Raw genomic sequence first — 14581 nt, 5'->3', positions numbered from 1 at the left:
TACAGAAACATGGCGAGTACTCGGAGCTAGCTCTGAACTTCGGGTCAGATTGAAGCTGTTCTTGACTCGTTCCTTGTTCAGAAAGTTCTGGATTTAAAGATTTAAATCAACATTTGGGCCAAGTAGTAACTGTTCCGTTTAAAGTACTTGTGCAGCTGCTGGCATCATTTGTTAAATGAGAGAAACTTTAATATATGAGTAGTTCGGAGACTGTTGCTATTGTGACAGCCAGGAAGTGACCAGATGGTTGTTGCTGCTGTTGGGATTCAAACTCAGCTCAGACGTCTCTGATTGCACGGAGAGGAAAATGTTAAAACTCCCAACATCCGTTTGTCTCTGCAGATCGTGTTTTACTGCACTGATCCTGAGCTGTTTTTAGGGGGCTGGTGTGGACAAATGTCTGATATACAGTAAAGAAGTAATAACAGGTGTTTACATCCATATGCTGCTGTCAGGTGTCAGATAACTCTCTCTGTGTCTAGACGTTTGTTTTGAAGTCTCGAGAGTCTGTTGAGGAATCTGCATCTGATTTCACCTCGCAGTGAATCGTTATTTTCCCCAACTGGAAACTCTATGAGCTCCAGTCAGAGCAAAACCTTCCATCTGTCCTCTCTCTGCAGCCGTCTTTGTCCAAATGTCTCTCCTACACTTCCGTCTCTCTTAAAGCGAGTGACGTAACACGTGCAGTTTTAGATCTAATTGAAAACACATGGAGATAAAAACCCTCTGAGATATCTGAGGCATGTCCGGGAATCATGTATCGACCCAAAATAAAGCTTCGGGTCTCTTCGTTATGAAATCAGTTCCTTCCTGAAAACTGGGGCTTTGGTACACCTGGATATTCAGTCAGCAGGTGCGTGGGCACCAAACTTCACTGTGTGCACTGCAGTCATGTTCATAACTTTGTTTTACATTATTAATGATAAGTGTATGAAGTCCCGAAAGAGTTTTGGATACTGTATTCTCCACCAGAGATCATCGTTCCAGTTTCATTTGACGATGTGAAACCTCGAAACGTGTTTTTTGTTAAATGATCTTTGGTGTATACTGCTTGGCTCTGTATAACAAAAATTATATTATATAACAATACAGAGACAAAATGGAACAATATTTAGACTTCATTTGATGTGTTTTCCTACCACAGGATTAATGCCAGTTCAGTATTCACTTTCTTTTAGCTCTGCTTTTGGTCTCCACCAACCCGTGAAGGAACTCTATTGATCTAAATGCTTCACTAGCGTTCACCTGCTTTATTCCAAACTTAGTCAGTCGGGGAAAGTCGTGTAGTTTTGGATGTTAGAGCATTTTTTACAGTGAGAGAGAATTAAAACATTAAAAGTAAAGGTGCGGGCTGTAAAGCCAAAACAATAAACTGAAAGGTGCTAAAAACTTTGTGGAATCAAATGAGGAATTTCTGTGGATTTTTCATTGTGTATCTTAGTTCTTTTTGACTAAATTATTAAAATAACTGTTGCAGCTCTGAAGGAAAGAGTTTTGTTTTTTTAAAGTAGTAACAGGATGATTTTCAGATTTTAAATAGTTTATTACTGTATGTTGTTATTGAAATGAGGAGTTTGAAACCACATGAAAAAGATTTTCAGGTTTATGTCTCTCCATAAGAAACCGTAAAGCTCGTTTTACCTAAAGTGTCGGTTTGATTTCTTTTCTCCAACCTGATATCTGACTGTTATCAGCTGTCACGTTACTTTTCTTCAGTCATTCCTCTTTCTTTAGATCTACATGATACGACCTGTCGTAGTCTGACAGGGAAAGATGAATGAGCAGCTCTGCTGGATGAATGATGCTCCGGCCTGGCATGTGTCCGGTGCGCACATGTGGATCTTAACTCTGATCCTCTTGTCTTTGATGTGAAGGTCTGTGTGTCTGAACTCCAACAGAAACTTCTTTACTCCGGCTTCAGCAGCACCGCTGGCTTTCTTTTAGTCTGTAAAACGATTTTACGTCCGTCTCTGATCTGTGTCGCTCAGTCGGCTTCACTCCGATAGGACGGAAAATATGAACAGAAAATGCAGTCAATTTAGATTTAACCCGAACACCTCTTTAATCTAAATGTTGTTGTCGTACGTGGAGCTCTGATGACACAACCACAAACTAAAGACCTTCAGAAATTGATTAAACACTAACGTGAGCTGAAAACGTCAGCATGTTACTACGCTCACTGGCTTAGTATTTACTGGTAAATCGCAAGCTGGCTAATTTAGTTAAAAAAAAAACATTCCCAACTGATTCCACTGATTCTTTCAGTGTGTCATAGTGCTCAGTAAGCTGCCACAATCTGTTCACAATGCAGCAACTACAGCTACAGCATTACGTTTATCCTACACTTTGGTTCGTCATGCTAAACGTTTCTTCGAATGTTTACAGTAAAAAAAACCTGAAGAATTAAAAATGTTCTAAACGGACAAACAGCGATGTGGAATAAGGAAACAACTTATTTTTCCCTCTTCACTTTCCGAGCTAACATTGCTCAGGAAATGTTATCTTTAGCTTGAGTCTTTTAGAACGACATCATGTCTGTATGGAGACGTTAAAACGTCAGGAGATTTAACCAATTCATGGAGATAATGTCAGTTTAGCTACAGCTGAGACAGATGGAAAGCGTGCTTTTGTTTTGACCAATTGTTCTACCAAAAAAATGTAAAGCACGGCCGACAGGAACAGGACTAACTTGAGTTGAGTTGACAGACTGTTGTGTTGCTGGGAAAAAAAAAAAGCATTTGTGTGATATTCTAGATGTTTTACTGAGACTTTGTGTGGCTTTAAAATCGCTCAGGAAGCGGTTCCCATGCAGCTCAGGGGGAGGATGAGTCAGCAGGGTTTATCAGAAACAGGTCAAAGTCTTATTAGGTTTAGCAGATATGCATCAGCATTCAAACGGTCTGTTTCTGAACTCCCATTCAGACTGATAAGAAAGGCCTCTTCCTGCCGCTCTCCACGCTGCGTTCAAGTGCCCGACCGACCTATCGGCTTCTCTTCCTGTTGGAGCACCTTTTTCCGTCTTCATATGGAACTCAACTGCGAGTAAACACAAAAGTCAGACCATCACTGTACTGATGGAGTGTTAACTGAACACAAGTTGAACTTTAGTGTACATAATGTTCAGAATAATACACAAACTGTCTCGTAGCACTCGCAAATTCCCTTTGAATACATTTTAAATGCAAAATACCACTAATTACACAATAGGAGTGTAAGTTTGAGCACACATTTACACCGGAAGAGCTTGATGCTTTTTAAAAAAAAATGACTAGTAGTATACTTACCATACTAAACTTCATATTTGCTTGCAAGACAAGACTTTTACTTAAAACTTAAAGAAGCACAAGCTGTGCTTTAGAGGTATAAAATAAATGTTAAGCGTACATGCAAAACAACAGTGAAATAGTACGCTTTTACTTTTTTTTTTTTAAAGGTGGATTTAAGTATACGTTACTAATTAAGTAACATTTAAAATACACACCAATAGTTTAGCTAGCGCTTATGTCTATGCTAACGGGATAAAAAAACACTGCGATAGTGCATTTTTACTGTTTTTCCAGGTTACTCTAAGTATATTTTTTAATCTTAACATAACAAAAATTGTGTACTAGAAGTATACCAGTAAATAGATTTTAAGTTTACTTGTGAAATAGTACACTTTTACATTTTTCAAGGTGGCTTAAAGTACACTTTACACATGAAGTAACACTTAATTCTAGTACACTGTCAAACTTTTGTTCCCTAGTTGCTTTAAGTATACTTAAAATCAAAAAATGACATATAATTCACAAATTTTTGTAGCATTAAGTACACTTAATGTAGCCTACTGTATACTTTGAAATAAAAATTTAAAAAAGTGGCCAATTTCAGTCTAAATAAGTATTAAACTAGTCCACTTGGAGGTGTAGCACTAGTTTATCCAACAGTATACTTAACTAAGTACACTACTGATAGTGAGAATACACCAGTCATTACGACTGATAGTGAGATGTTGGCTGCAGAGAGGAATAAAAACCGAGCGAGGAGGTGAGAGAAACTGAGACGGAGAGAGAAGGAGGAGAGAAACCTTCCGCAGCTCCGGCTCTTGTTGTTTTAACCCAGATTCAGCCCTGAAATATGGCCGCCATGTGGACCCTCTCAAGGAGTGTGGCTCCGCTGTCGACCCGGCCAATCAGAGGAGACGTGGTGGTCCGGGGGGAGGGGCTGCGGGGAGGGTCCGGGGAGGGTCCGGGCAGTCCAGAGTGTGAGTGAGGCATTACAGTGTGTGAGTAGCGGAGGAGGAGAGCTGGACTATCCACAGACCGATGGAGACAGGTTGGACTCTTTTTATTTATTGTCCTGAGTTAATGATCATCTGAAGAGTAAACACACTCTCTTATCTGCTTGCTGGTCAGTGTAAGAGGATGTAAACGTTGTATTCTCTGTGTCGTGTCTCTGAGCTGCAGGATGCTGAACAGATGTCTGGAGGTGTTTGGAAAGATCTGCTTCATTATAGTGTGGAAAGTCTGACAGTCTGTTATAGACTGCTGTTATTACTGTTAGAGTCTACAGTCTCCTTAAATAATGACGAGGTTCGGACTGATTCTGTCCTCTATAACGCCTCCATAGATTACACAGATAGTTTGATGCTGTTTGATTGTCAGTGATTCGTTCTTCCTACCTGGATGGTTTAACTTTTTCCATGTGGTTCATCTTAAAGACTTATTAGTTATCTGATGTGACCAGTTAACGCCTAGAGTCTCCTTCAGCAGCTGCAGGTTCTTCTCATTCAAACCGTCCTCACAGATTGGAAGCACCTCTTTGTTGTGAAGCCTCTCTGCTGTTTTTAGGGAGTTTTGGTTTTGATTGTTGTTCTGGTAACGGGTTGGAGAAGTTAATCTCTGTCTTGATGAATAAACTCTCTCTGAACTCCCAACCCGGCTCTAAACATAGGTCTCCATTGTGACGGCTGGCTCCGGAGGTGACGGGCCCATAGATATGTAGATTACTTCCTGTCGGTGGAAAGTTCTTTCCTGCTGTTTTGTTGCTGTGCTCAGAGAAAAGCTGAGTGGACACTCTGAACAGGAGCTGAGTTCAGCTCTTTACTTCAAATATCTCAACAACCGTTCAATGGGTATCTAGGATTTATTCTACAGACGTTCATGTTCCCCAGAGGGTGAACCCTGATATCTTCGGTGATCACGACTTCGCTTGTGTCGTGATGAAGCTTCTCTCATTAAATATAAAGAACATATCTTTGTTTCCCAGAGGATGAATTGTCATCAGTTTGGCGCCTCCAGCAGGTCAAAGTTCACACTTTTCCTGTGAAATATGTCAACACCTTCGAGTTGGAAAGGTTCAAAGTTTGTTAACCGTTGTAGACGAGGACAGAACGAGATGTGAGTTTAGAAGAAAAACTTGTTCAATATTTCAAGATTTAGTTTTTTATGTGCAAACTAAAGATTACACGTAAAAACATATGAATGGAAACACATCTAAAAACAGGAAAAGACCACTATTTGCTATTTGAGCGTTAGCCAGTAACTAGCTTAACTCTCTAAATTTAATAAATACAAAATAATGACTGAATGCAACTCTCCATAAAACCACAATGCTAAATAATGTCTTCATTTATCCTTTGAAATATCTCAACGTGTTTGTTGGAAGTGGAACAAAATTTGGTGGCAACATTCGTGGTTCCCTGAGGATGTAGCTCAGCGTCTTTGGTGATCATCTGGAATTTATTCTGACGCTGAACCAAGATGCTGAACATGGTGAACATTTGACCTCCATGTTAGCATTGTTGTTTTGAGCTTGTTATCATGCTAATGTTAGCCTACAGCTTGTTAAACTCCGGGCTGCTCGTGTGACTGCAGACTCGTTTCTTCGTCTTTATTTTAGTGTGAATTGATATGGCGCTCCTCCGTTATTTCACTTCAATCTTTCCCGTTCCTAAAGAGCTGCAGGAGAACTGAAGTCCAGCTGAGGAAGAGTTTCTTTCTCTCTGAACAGTTGGCTACAAGCTCCCTCTCTGGGGAGCATGTGTCGGATGGCAGGGAGTCCTGTCAGTGTGTGTGTGGACGGGGATTAGTGGTGGGGTCAGCGGGGCGGTGGCTGCAGTCTGAGGGCCGTAAACTCTTCTGTGTGTGTAAACTGAGCCTGAAATAATCCTCTCCCCCTCCCACGGTTACTCAGAGAGAATGAAAGACATCATAAATCCACCTCCAGTCTCACAGACGGACGACCAGGCTGCAGTATGTCCTGGGAAACCTGTGTTCACCATAACTGTTAGTGTGTGTGTGTGTGTGTGTGTGTGTGTGTGTGTGTGTGTGTGTGTGTGTGTGTGTGTGTGTGTGTGTGTGTGTGTGTGTGTGTGTGTGTGTGTGTGTGTGTGTGTGTGTGGGAGCGGTGAGCAGACGTCTGGACAGCAGAGTAAAAAAAAACATTAATAACTAGCTGGTTTCAGATCCACTGACCCACATTTAAACACATCTAAAGAGATCTGGAGCCTCCAGCAGTCACGTGATGCAAAAACACTGCAGTAGGGCAAGGTCAAAGGTTAAGTGTCCAGGTTATCCCTGGCTCCAGTTGTTTCAGCTCCAACATGTTCTCCTACAGTATTCCTGTCAGGGAGGAATTAGTCTGCTCCACAAACGTTTGACCCCAAACTTTCAGTCTTAAATCCTGACGTCAAACATCAACGCTTGTGATTCATGAAACCAACTCTGGTCCAACTCCTGATGATCTCATCTGTTTCACAGTCCAGACATACTCTACGTGTAACACACACACACACACACACACACACACACACACACACACACACACACACACACACACACACACACACACACACACACACACACAGATTTGGGTCGTTTTCTCTGCTGGAGGAGCCGAAGGAAAAAGAGGACTGTTGTTAATTTCAGCGGGATGACAGAGATCAAAGTTTGTGTATCCTCTGACTCACTCACACACACACACACACACACACACACACACACACACACACACACACACACACACACACACACACACACACACACACACACACACACACACACACACACACACACACACACACACACACACACACACACTGTGTCTCACTGGATGTGACCCCAAGGGGCCGATCGTGTCTCCCGACCCTCTGTGAGTGGTGGAAATCTGGCAGTGCACACGTATGGATGGCTCCCTCCGTGTCCCTCTGTGTCCCTCCGGGTCCCTTCAGTGAAACCAGAGGGAACAACTCTGTATTTATAACATGAACACACAGACTCGTAGTTCAGACGTCTTTTAATCATCTCTGTCTCAGCTTCTGTTTAATGTTCTGAGATAAATATAATGAAGTATAATAAAAGTACTCTACATGGTAGAAGTACCTTAAAGTTGTGTTTAAAGTCTGAATGTTCTCAGATCCCTGCAGCTGTGACAGATGTGGCTGCACTGTGTGTTTATGTGTCTCACTACCTGCTGCCGACTAAGCAGGGTCGCTGTCTCCAGGGTTACCAGAAGGTCATGTGACAGCTGAGCGGCCGGCGTGTTATCAGACCTCTGGCTGACCTCAGGTCAGCTCTGTGGGCTCACTAATGAGAGGCCTCGGCCTGTTGTTCTCTCTGTCTGTATCCGCTTCTCACACACACACACACACACACACACACACACACACACACACACACACACACACACACACACACACACACACACACACACACACACACACACACACACACACACTGTGCCAGACAGACACATACATTTTCTCCTCCATACAAAAAAATTACTGATCATCTCAGAGCATCTTTATACATGTAATTACATTTTATACATGTAATTACATTTTATACATGTAATTACATTTTATACATGTAATTACCGTGTCCTCACTCTGCTCCTGTGTCTGTGTTTCATTTCCAGGTGTGTCTGATGTGACGCCAGCGGGCTGGCTCAGGGAACACTCCTTCAGTACAATGTAGACACCAAAACCACCAGAAGAAGAAGAAGAGAAGAGCCGACAGACGGAGGAGAGTCTGAGGAGGAGGAACTACAGGAGAGAAGAGAAGAAGAGGAGGAGGAGGAGGAGGAACGACAGGAGAGAAGAGAAGAAGAAAAAGAGGAGGAGGAACTACAGGAGAGAAGAGAAGAAGCAGCAGCAGGCTGTGAACCTTGAGCGTGCAGCGGTGTCACCGCCTCTTTCTCTGAGAAGGATCCCACCTTCATCTCTCCTTCCTCTACCTCCTCACCTGTCAGCAGGGCTGCGGTCTGAGCGGAGCTCCGCCTCCAGCCATGTGCCATGTGATCGTCACCTGCCGCTCCATGCTGTGGACTCTCCTGAGTATCGTGGCGGCGTTCGGAGAGCTCATCGCCTTCATGAGCACCGACTGGCTGGTGGGGTTCCCCCGCACGCCGGACGCCGTCTATGGCCCCCACGGGGCCACCGCGGCCGGGGAGGCCTACCGACCCACGCTGGGCATCTACGGCCGCTGCCTGAAGCTGCCCCATCTGCAGCGGGGGATCCTGTGCGGACCCTACGCCGTGCACTTCGGGGAGATAGCCAGCGGGTTCTGGCAGGCCACCTCCATCTTCTTGGCGGCGGGCATCCTGCTGCTGTGTGCCGTGGCCTTCATCTCCGTCTTCACCATGTGCTTCCAGAGCATCATGAAGAAGAGCATCTTCAACGTGTGCGGACTGCTGCAGGGGATCGCAGGTGAGACGCACATAACACATCTTCAACTGTTTTAGTGCGTGACACGGATGTAGAGAAGAATCACTGAAGACCTGCAAACTGTTAAAGTCTCTATTTCAAAACGTTTTACACCCAAATTGGCTCAGATGTTTCTGTCACTTTTCACGGGAACGGGAAATTAGATAAAAAGACTTTCTCAGAGCGAACACAGTGACATCATCATCTCCTCCTGTCTGTATGGTGGCCGTCTGCTCCTTCTCCTTCATGTGTGTCTGATTTGAACAGATGTAATCTTTGATTTCCATCGTGGTTCGACATCATGTCCTGCAAACTATCTCTTGTTTGGTGACGACCTGAGTCTCAGTCCCACCCGTCAGTGTCCACAACCAGCATCATCACACAAACAGCCTCATTATAACATCAGATAAATGATCTGAGTGTGTCGGTTCGTCTGAACCTGACGAGGAGAAACTAAAGTTTATTCTAACTGTTGTTTGGACCTCAGAGACGTTCAGTTCTTCTTGTTTCTGTTCATTCCTGCGGCGTCACCGTTCATCACGGTGAATGAAACGCTCTCAGCTCAACTCATTCATTACCAGAACCACAACTCCCACTGCTGCAACGATAGGTTTCATCCTGATAAACTTTAACCCCACCACCAGTTTATTTACTGTCACCAGTCAGCTGGAGGCTTCCCTGACTCCTGATTGGACGACACAGCGGTCGAGTGCGCACGCGTATCTCTGTTGTTGTGTGAAGGGTGTGTGTCTGTGTGTGTGGGTTGTGCGTCTCTGGCCACTGACTCACTGCGGTGAGGGATGGAGGGAGGAGGCCCTGAGATCATGGACTTCTCTCTGCTGATTATAGATGTCCTCCTCCACAGTTGTTTATTTGGTGCCGGTCCAAACAGAAAAGGTGGGCATGTGGGGACCGACTACAGAGCAGTAAACTCAGCTCTGTTCTGACCTGCTGGAACCCAAACAGCCAGTTAACCTCAAATATTTTAAATGTGCTAAATAAGCTTTACGTTAAAAATTTGGGGATATGTATTCTATTAAAACATACTTAAATCACAGAAAGTGTTTGTAGCTTCAGGTCTGATGCAGAAGTGCCTTGAACTGCAATACCACCGAGTGCCACTAGAGGTTGGCTCCAAAAAGCCTCCGGCTCCATAGACTCCCATTCAACTTCTCTCATCAAATACAAAGTCAATAAAATGTCTCCGCCAGTTATCTCGGTATTGTTAGCTGAAGTCACTCCTTCTTATTAGTTTTCTGGCGGTCCGTCTGAAAATAATCCGTCATTAATCATAAAATAAGCTTCAAAAAGACGTGTTTTTGTGGCGTGCTGTGACCAGTCCCAGTTGCTAAGCGACGGTTTGTCAGGTGAAGGTCACATCACCTGGAAGTTCTTTATTCAAAGACCATGAAAGCAGGGAAGTGCACCGCTGAGTGACCTCATTGTGTCGAGGTCGAGGACGAGGACGAGGACGGGTGGCGAGATGAGCTTACAGCTGAGGAGGCGGGAGAGTTTCCGTCTAAACTGAAGTACGATAAGTCGTCGGAAGAAATACGAGGCGGTCCTTCGTGTCCCTGCTCGTGTCTCTGTCCTCCTGTCTCCATGAGGCCGCTGAATGACATCACTCTCCCTGACGTCCACCAGTGGGACGACCTCTCTCCTAATTATTTCCACGATGCGAGCTGACCCTCCGGTGATGAGGAAAGTGGATCCGGCCGCGCAGATGTTTGGTGATGATGGACGTCAGCCGGGAAGATCGTGATGCTGCTGCCAGAGAGGGTCACGTCATTTCACTGGAGAGGCTCTGCAGCTCGTTAACCTCGTCTTCACACACACTGATGTCACTCCTCAGACGCTCCGGTCCGCTCTGACACACTTCCTGATGGCCGCGGTGACTCGGACGCCAACAGACTGACGGGTAGTTGGAGTCCAGGTGGTTTTAAGATTTCAGCTGAAGTTCGTCCAGATGGTTAAAACAGACGGACCTCTGTTGACTTAGTTTTAGGGCCCTGAAGAAACTCGTTCAACTACCTGTAAATGATTCCTCTTCATTTACCGAAACGTCTTCGTCACTCAGGATTACAAACAACACGTAAACACACTGTGCTGTAAAACTTATTACCCGTCATAAAGTTTCCCTCCAGTGGTGAGTCACAGACCTCATTACAGGTTGAACCATCGATCATGACGAAGCTCCAGGATAGAAAAGAGAAGGAAAACACAACACTTTCTTACAGGAACTGAAGCGGCTTCATTCAGCGATGACGAATCTGATGGAAAATATCGTGTGTCAAGGAAAACAGACCTGTCAGCTCTGACTGATAACAAACGGGACGACCATGTGTTAATCTCTCCTGCTTCCTGTTCAGGTTTACACTGGTTTTAGAGGGTTTCCAAGACTGGTTTTAGACTGGTTTTAGACTGGTTTAGACTGGTTTTAGAGGGTTTTCAAGACTGGTTTCAGATTGGTTTTGGACTTGTTTCAGACTGGTTTTGGACTTGGATATCTGTGCTGACAGTGGAGGTGTGCCTGTCTCATGAAGACAAACAGTAGGGCAAATGTGCCCGTTAACAGTCCCAACTGTAGTATTTTTCAGTTTTCCCTCCGACACAGCTGCTTTAAAGTGACTTCGGTCCAACTCAGCACTGAAGAGGAAAAAAAAGAGAAAAAGAAAACCACTTCATCGCCGTCCCCCTGCCAGTGTTTCCTTCGTGCCCTCTCTTCTTTTCTTCTCCTTCCAGACATCAAACTGATTCTAATTTTTTTTTCCTGGAAAGTAGAGAGGTGGCCAGATTTCTTGGAGACCTGCTGTGTTTACAGGGTGGAGGCTGGGGGGGTGGTGTTAGTGGTAGTCAGCTATCAGAGATGGATGATGGTGGAGAAGTTAACGGAGACGAGAGGCTGGAAGGGTGGAGCGACCCAGGGATATTAGGTTATAGTGTGTGTGTGTGTGTGTGTGTGTGTGTGTGTGTGTGTGTGTGTGTGTGTGTGTGTGTGTGTGTGTGTGTGTGTGTGTGTGTGTGTGTGTGTGTGTGTGTGTGTGTGTGTGTGTGTGTGTGTGTGTGTGTGTGTGTGGGGGGGGGGGGTCTTGGGAGTGGTGGGGTTGTGAATTAAAACCATGCCTTACATCCATCACTGGAGGCGGCCTGGACGTCAGACCGATGCAGCAACATGTGGAAAGAATTTATGACCTAGTTTTCATTTCCGTGTTTAATACGATATATCGGAGGGTTTAGAGGGAGAGAGACAGGAAGTAGAGACGGAGAGGGAGAGGAAGACAGTTTTTTATGAAGCGAGTGGGACAGAAGGAGGAAAGCAGGACAGCTTAAACTCTGTCTGACTCATTGATGATCTGTTATTACTGTAAACGTTTCCTCCTGATCTGATTGGCGGACGGCTCTCTGTCTGACCTGCTGACCCCTCTACTGTCCTGGGAGGAAGTGCAGAGAGATAAAGTTAAAAACGAAAGGCTGATTTTATGTTTCTAAGACTATCAGAGTGTCTTAAGTGGTAGAAGTGGGTCACCCCAACACAGGAAGTGACCTTATCCTTCCACTGAGACGCCGGAGGGTCGGCCAGTGACTGGAGCAGGCGGGAAACCCATCGGCTACCTCTTCCTGTTGTTCTCCTCTCTGTTGTGTGCTGACCCGACAGGATTGTGTGGCGAGATTCAAACTCCTTCCTGCTGTGTTTATCTGCTGTCACGTTTCAGGCAGGAAACCAGGAAGTTGTTCCTGCCTGGTCCAACTTTGACTTCTGATGTTTAAATGTCAGGAAATGTTTTCAATTTCACAAAAATAATTAACGGTAGTCTCTGAGAACAGTAACACTTTACATTTAAATTATAACACTTGATAATATAGTATAATAGTAGACATAAAAGGGCAGTTAAAATGTTATTCATGTATTTGTTAACAACTATAACTCCTCCTGCATCACTCCCATTTGTTTAAAAAAAATTAACATTATTGTTCTTAAAAAATAATATTTCAAAGGTCTTAACTGCTGCAGACAAATATTTAAACAAGCAGGGGAAGATCGAGGGGAGGAGCTAACTGAGAGACCGACTGCACTATGCCCCACCCACCTATACTGAAAACCTGACTGCACCCGAGACATGTCAATCAAAGAGCCCCGCCCCCAAACTTATCGGAGTCCTAATATGTAATGAATGATGAATTATTTCCAGTAGGAGGACTCTGATCAGAAGGAGGGAGTTTTAACTAATGGCACCATGATGACCTCAGGAGAGAACTTGATGCTTTTTAATGGGAGACAGCCCCAAGTGGTCCTCAGTAGTATTACAGATGGAGTCTATGGAGACCGTCCCTAGTGGTCCTCAGTGGTATTACACTTTAAGACATTTCTGCATTGTTTCACTTTCAGACCTGAGACTTCATCCATATTTACATAAAGTCTATGTTTCCACCTGTAGATCTCTGACAGGATGGCTTTACTGAAGCCCGTGGATGAAGTTGAAAGCTCAATCGGACCTTGAGTGACGACTTCCTCCCCAGTTCAGTCATATTTCAAGGTATAATACCTGCAGCGGCCTCGAGGGGCTGTATTAAACACCTGAGTCACTGTCTTCTCTCTGTGTTCAGGTCTGTTCCTGATCCTCGGTCTGATGCTGTACCCTGCTGGCTGGGGTTCAGACAAGGTCCAGCTGTACTGTGGTCCGGACGCAGCTCCGTACCGGGCCGGGCTCTGCTCCATGGGCTGGGCCTTCTACACCGCCATGGGCGGCACCGTGCTCACCTTCGTCTGCGCCATCTTCTCCGCTCAGGCCGAGATCGCCACGTCCAGCGACAAGGTTCAGGAGGAGATCGAGGAGGGGAAGAGCCTGATCTGCCTCCTCTGAGGCTCCGACACCGTCTGTCCTGTCGGGGGGGGAAGAGGAGGCGGGCCGGTACCGATCCACCGCTGCTCCTCGGCCACTGCATCGTTTACCACTAAGACTTTACTTTGTTGTGTTCCTGTGGGAGAAATCGGAAAGTGCCACGTTAATTTCTGAGTGTGCGTCTGTCTTTGTGCCATTAGAGGCGCTGTATTGTTGGTGTGTTCATGTTCACCATGTGGAGGCCCAGAGGTTCTGTCTGCCTCCCCATGTTCTGTAAATGTGTGTGATTTTATATATTTTGTATAGCTGTGATGTCAGAGTGAAGGTCAGCTGATGATGTCACTGCTGCCTTAAAGAAAAAGAAAACACTGGTGTTTCTGTCGCCAGGCAACAACCAGCGACCCTGTTAGCTGTTAGCTATTAGCTTCAACAAGGGAACCACTAGTCAGCGAGAATAAACTCCTCACAGGATGAATGGCCGCCAGCTCAGAGTGGACGTCCTCACAGAATGTACTCTTTGAATGACTCTCGTGTTTTAGACCCTGAAATGTACCGGTGGAGATGATTGTTCTCTCCGACTGCACCAGGACCGGCAGCGGAGAACATGAACCCAGCTGGATCCTCGCCGACGACTGATGGAGGTTTGCGTCGGGTCCTCCTCCTGCAGACTTCCCGTGATCTGTGCACGGAGACATGGACTGAAGGATGAGGACACATGAAGTAACGTCTGGTTTCAGGGAGGGGGTCCCGTCAGAGACAGTGTCCTATCTGTTCCCGTCTGTTTCTGACAAATCAATAAAGAGAAGGGAAAAAGATGACGTTGGCTTTCAGTTTTTAAGCTTCACTGTGTGGAGAAGAAGGAGGAGAGAGGAGGTGGAGGGAGGCGGAGGGAGGAGGTGCAGCAAGCGGAGCAGCCAGCTCGGTGCTGAGACCTCAGTTTGGCCCTGGAGGAGGGGTGGGGACGTTTTCCAGCCGGCGGCTGATCAGTTTTTCCACTGATGCAGAACTGAACTCTGTGTGTGTGTGTGTGTGTGTGTGTGTGTGTGCACCAGGTTGG

At 45.3% G+C, this 14581-nt stretch overlaps 1 protein-coding gene across 2 annotated transcripts in view; it reads left to right on the top strand.

Moving 5' to 3' along the window:
- Window positions 1-14343, top strand: part of lhfpl2a (LHFPL tetraspan subfamily member 2a) — a 31759-nt gene extending 17416 nt beyond the window's left edge. The window contains exons 1-3 of one of the 2 annotated variants that reach the window (XM_069701832.1): window positions 4242-4314; window positions 7897-8686; window positions 13289-14343. In XM_069701832.1, the coding sequence (XP_069557933.1) occupies window positions 8266-8686; window positions 13289-13545 (678 nt within the window). In that variant the 5' untranslated portion in view covers window positions 4242-4314; window positions 7897-8265 and the 3' untranslated portion in view covers window positions 13546-14343. Of the gene's footprint in view, window positions 1-4241; window positions 4315-7896; window positions 8687-13288 lie in introns of those variants that run through there. The other variant, XM_069701838.1, reaches the window with a different exon arrangement.
- Window positions 14344-14581: the final 238 nt, after the last annotated feature.

Source organism: Brachyistius frenatus, unplaced genomic scaffold (assembly GCF_029030835.1).
Source record: "Brachyistius frenatus isolate BFR_SWC_R1_liver_20210118 unplaced genomic scaffold, ASM2903083v1 Contig_3, whole genome shotgun sequence".
NCBI classification, from domain to species: domain Eukaryota; kingdom Metazoa; phylum Chordata; class Actinopteri; family Embiotocidae; genus Brachyistius; species Brachyistius frenatus.
This window is presented reverse-complemented; position numbering and strand designations above follow the sequence as displayed.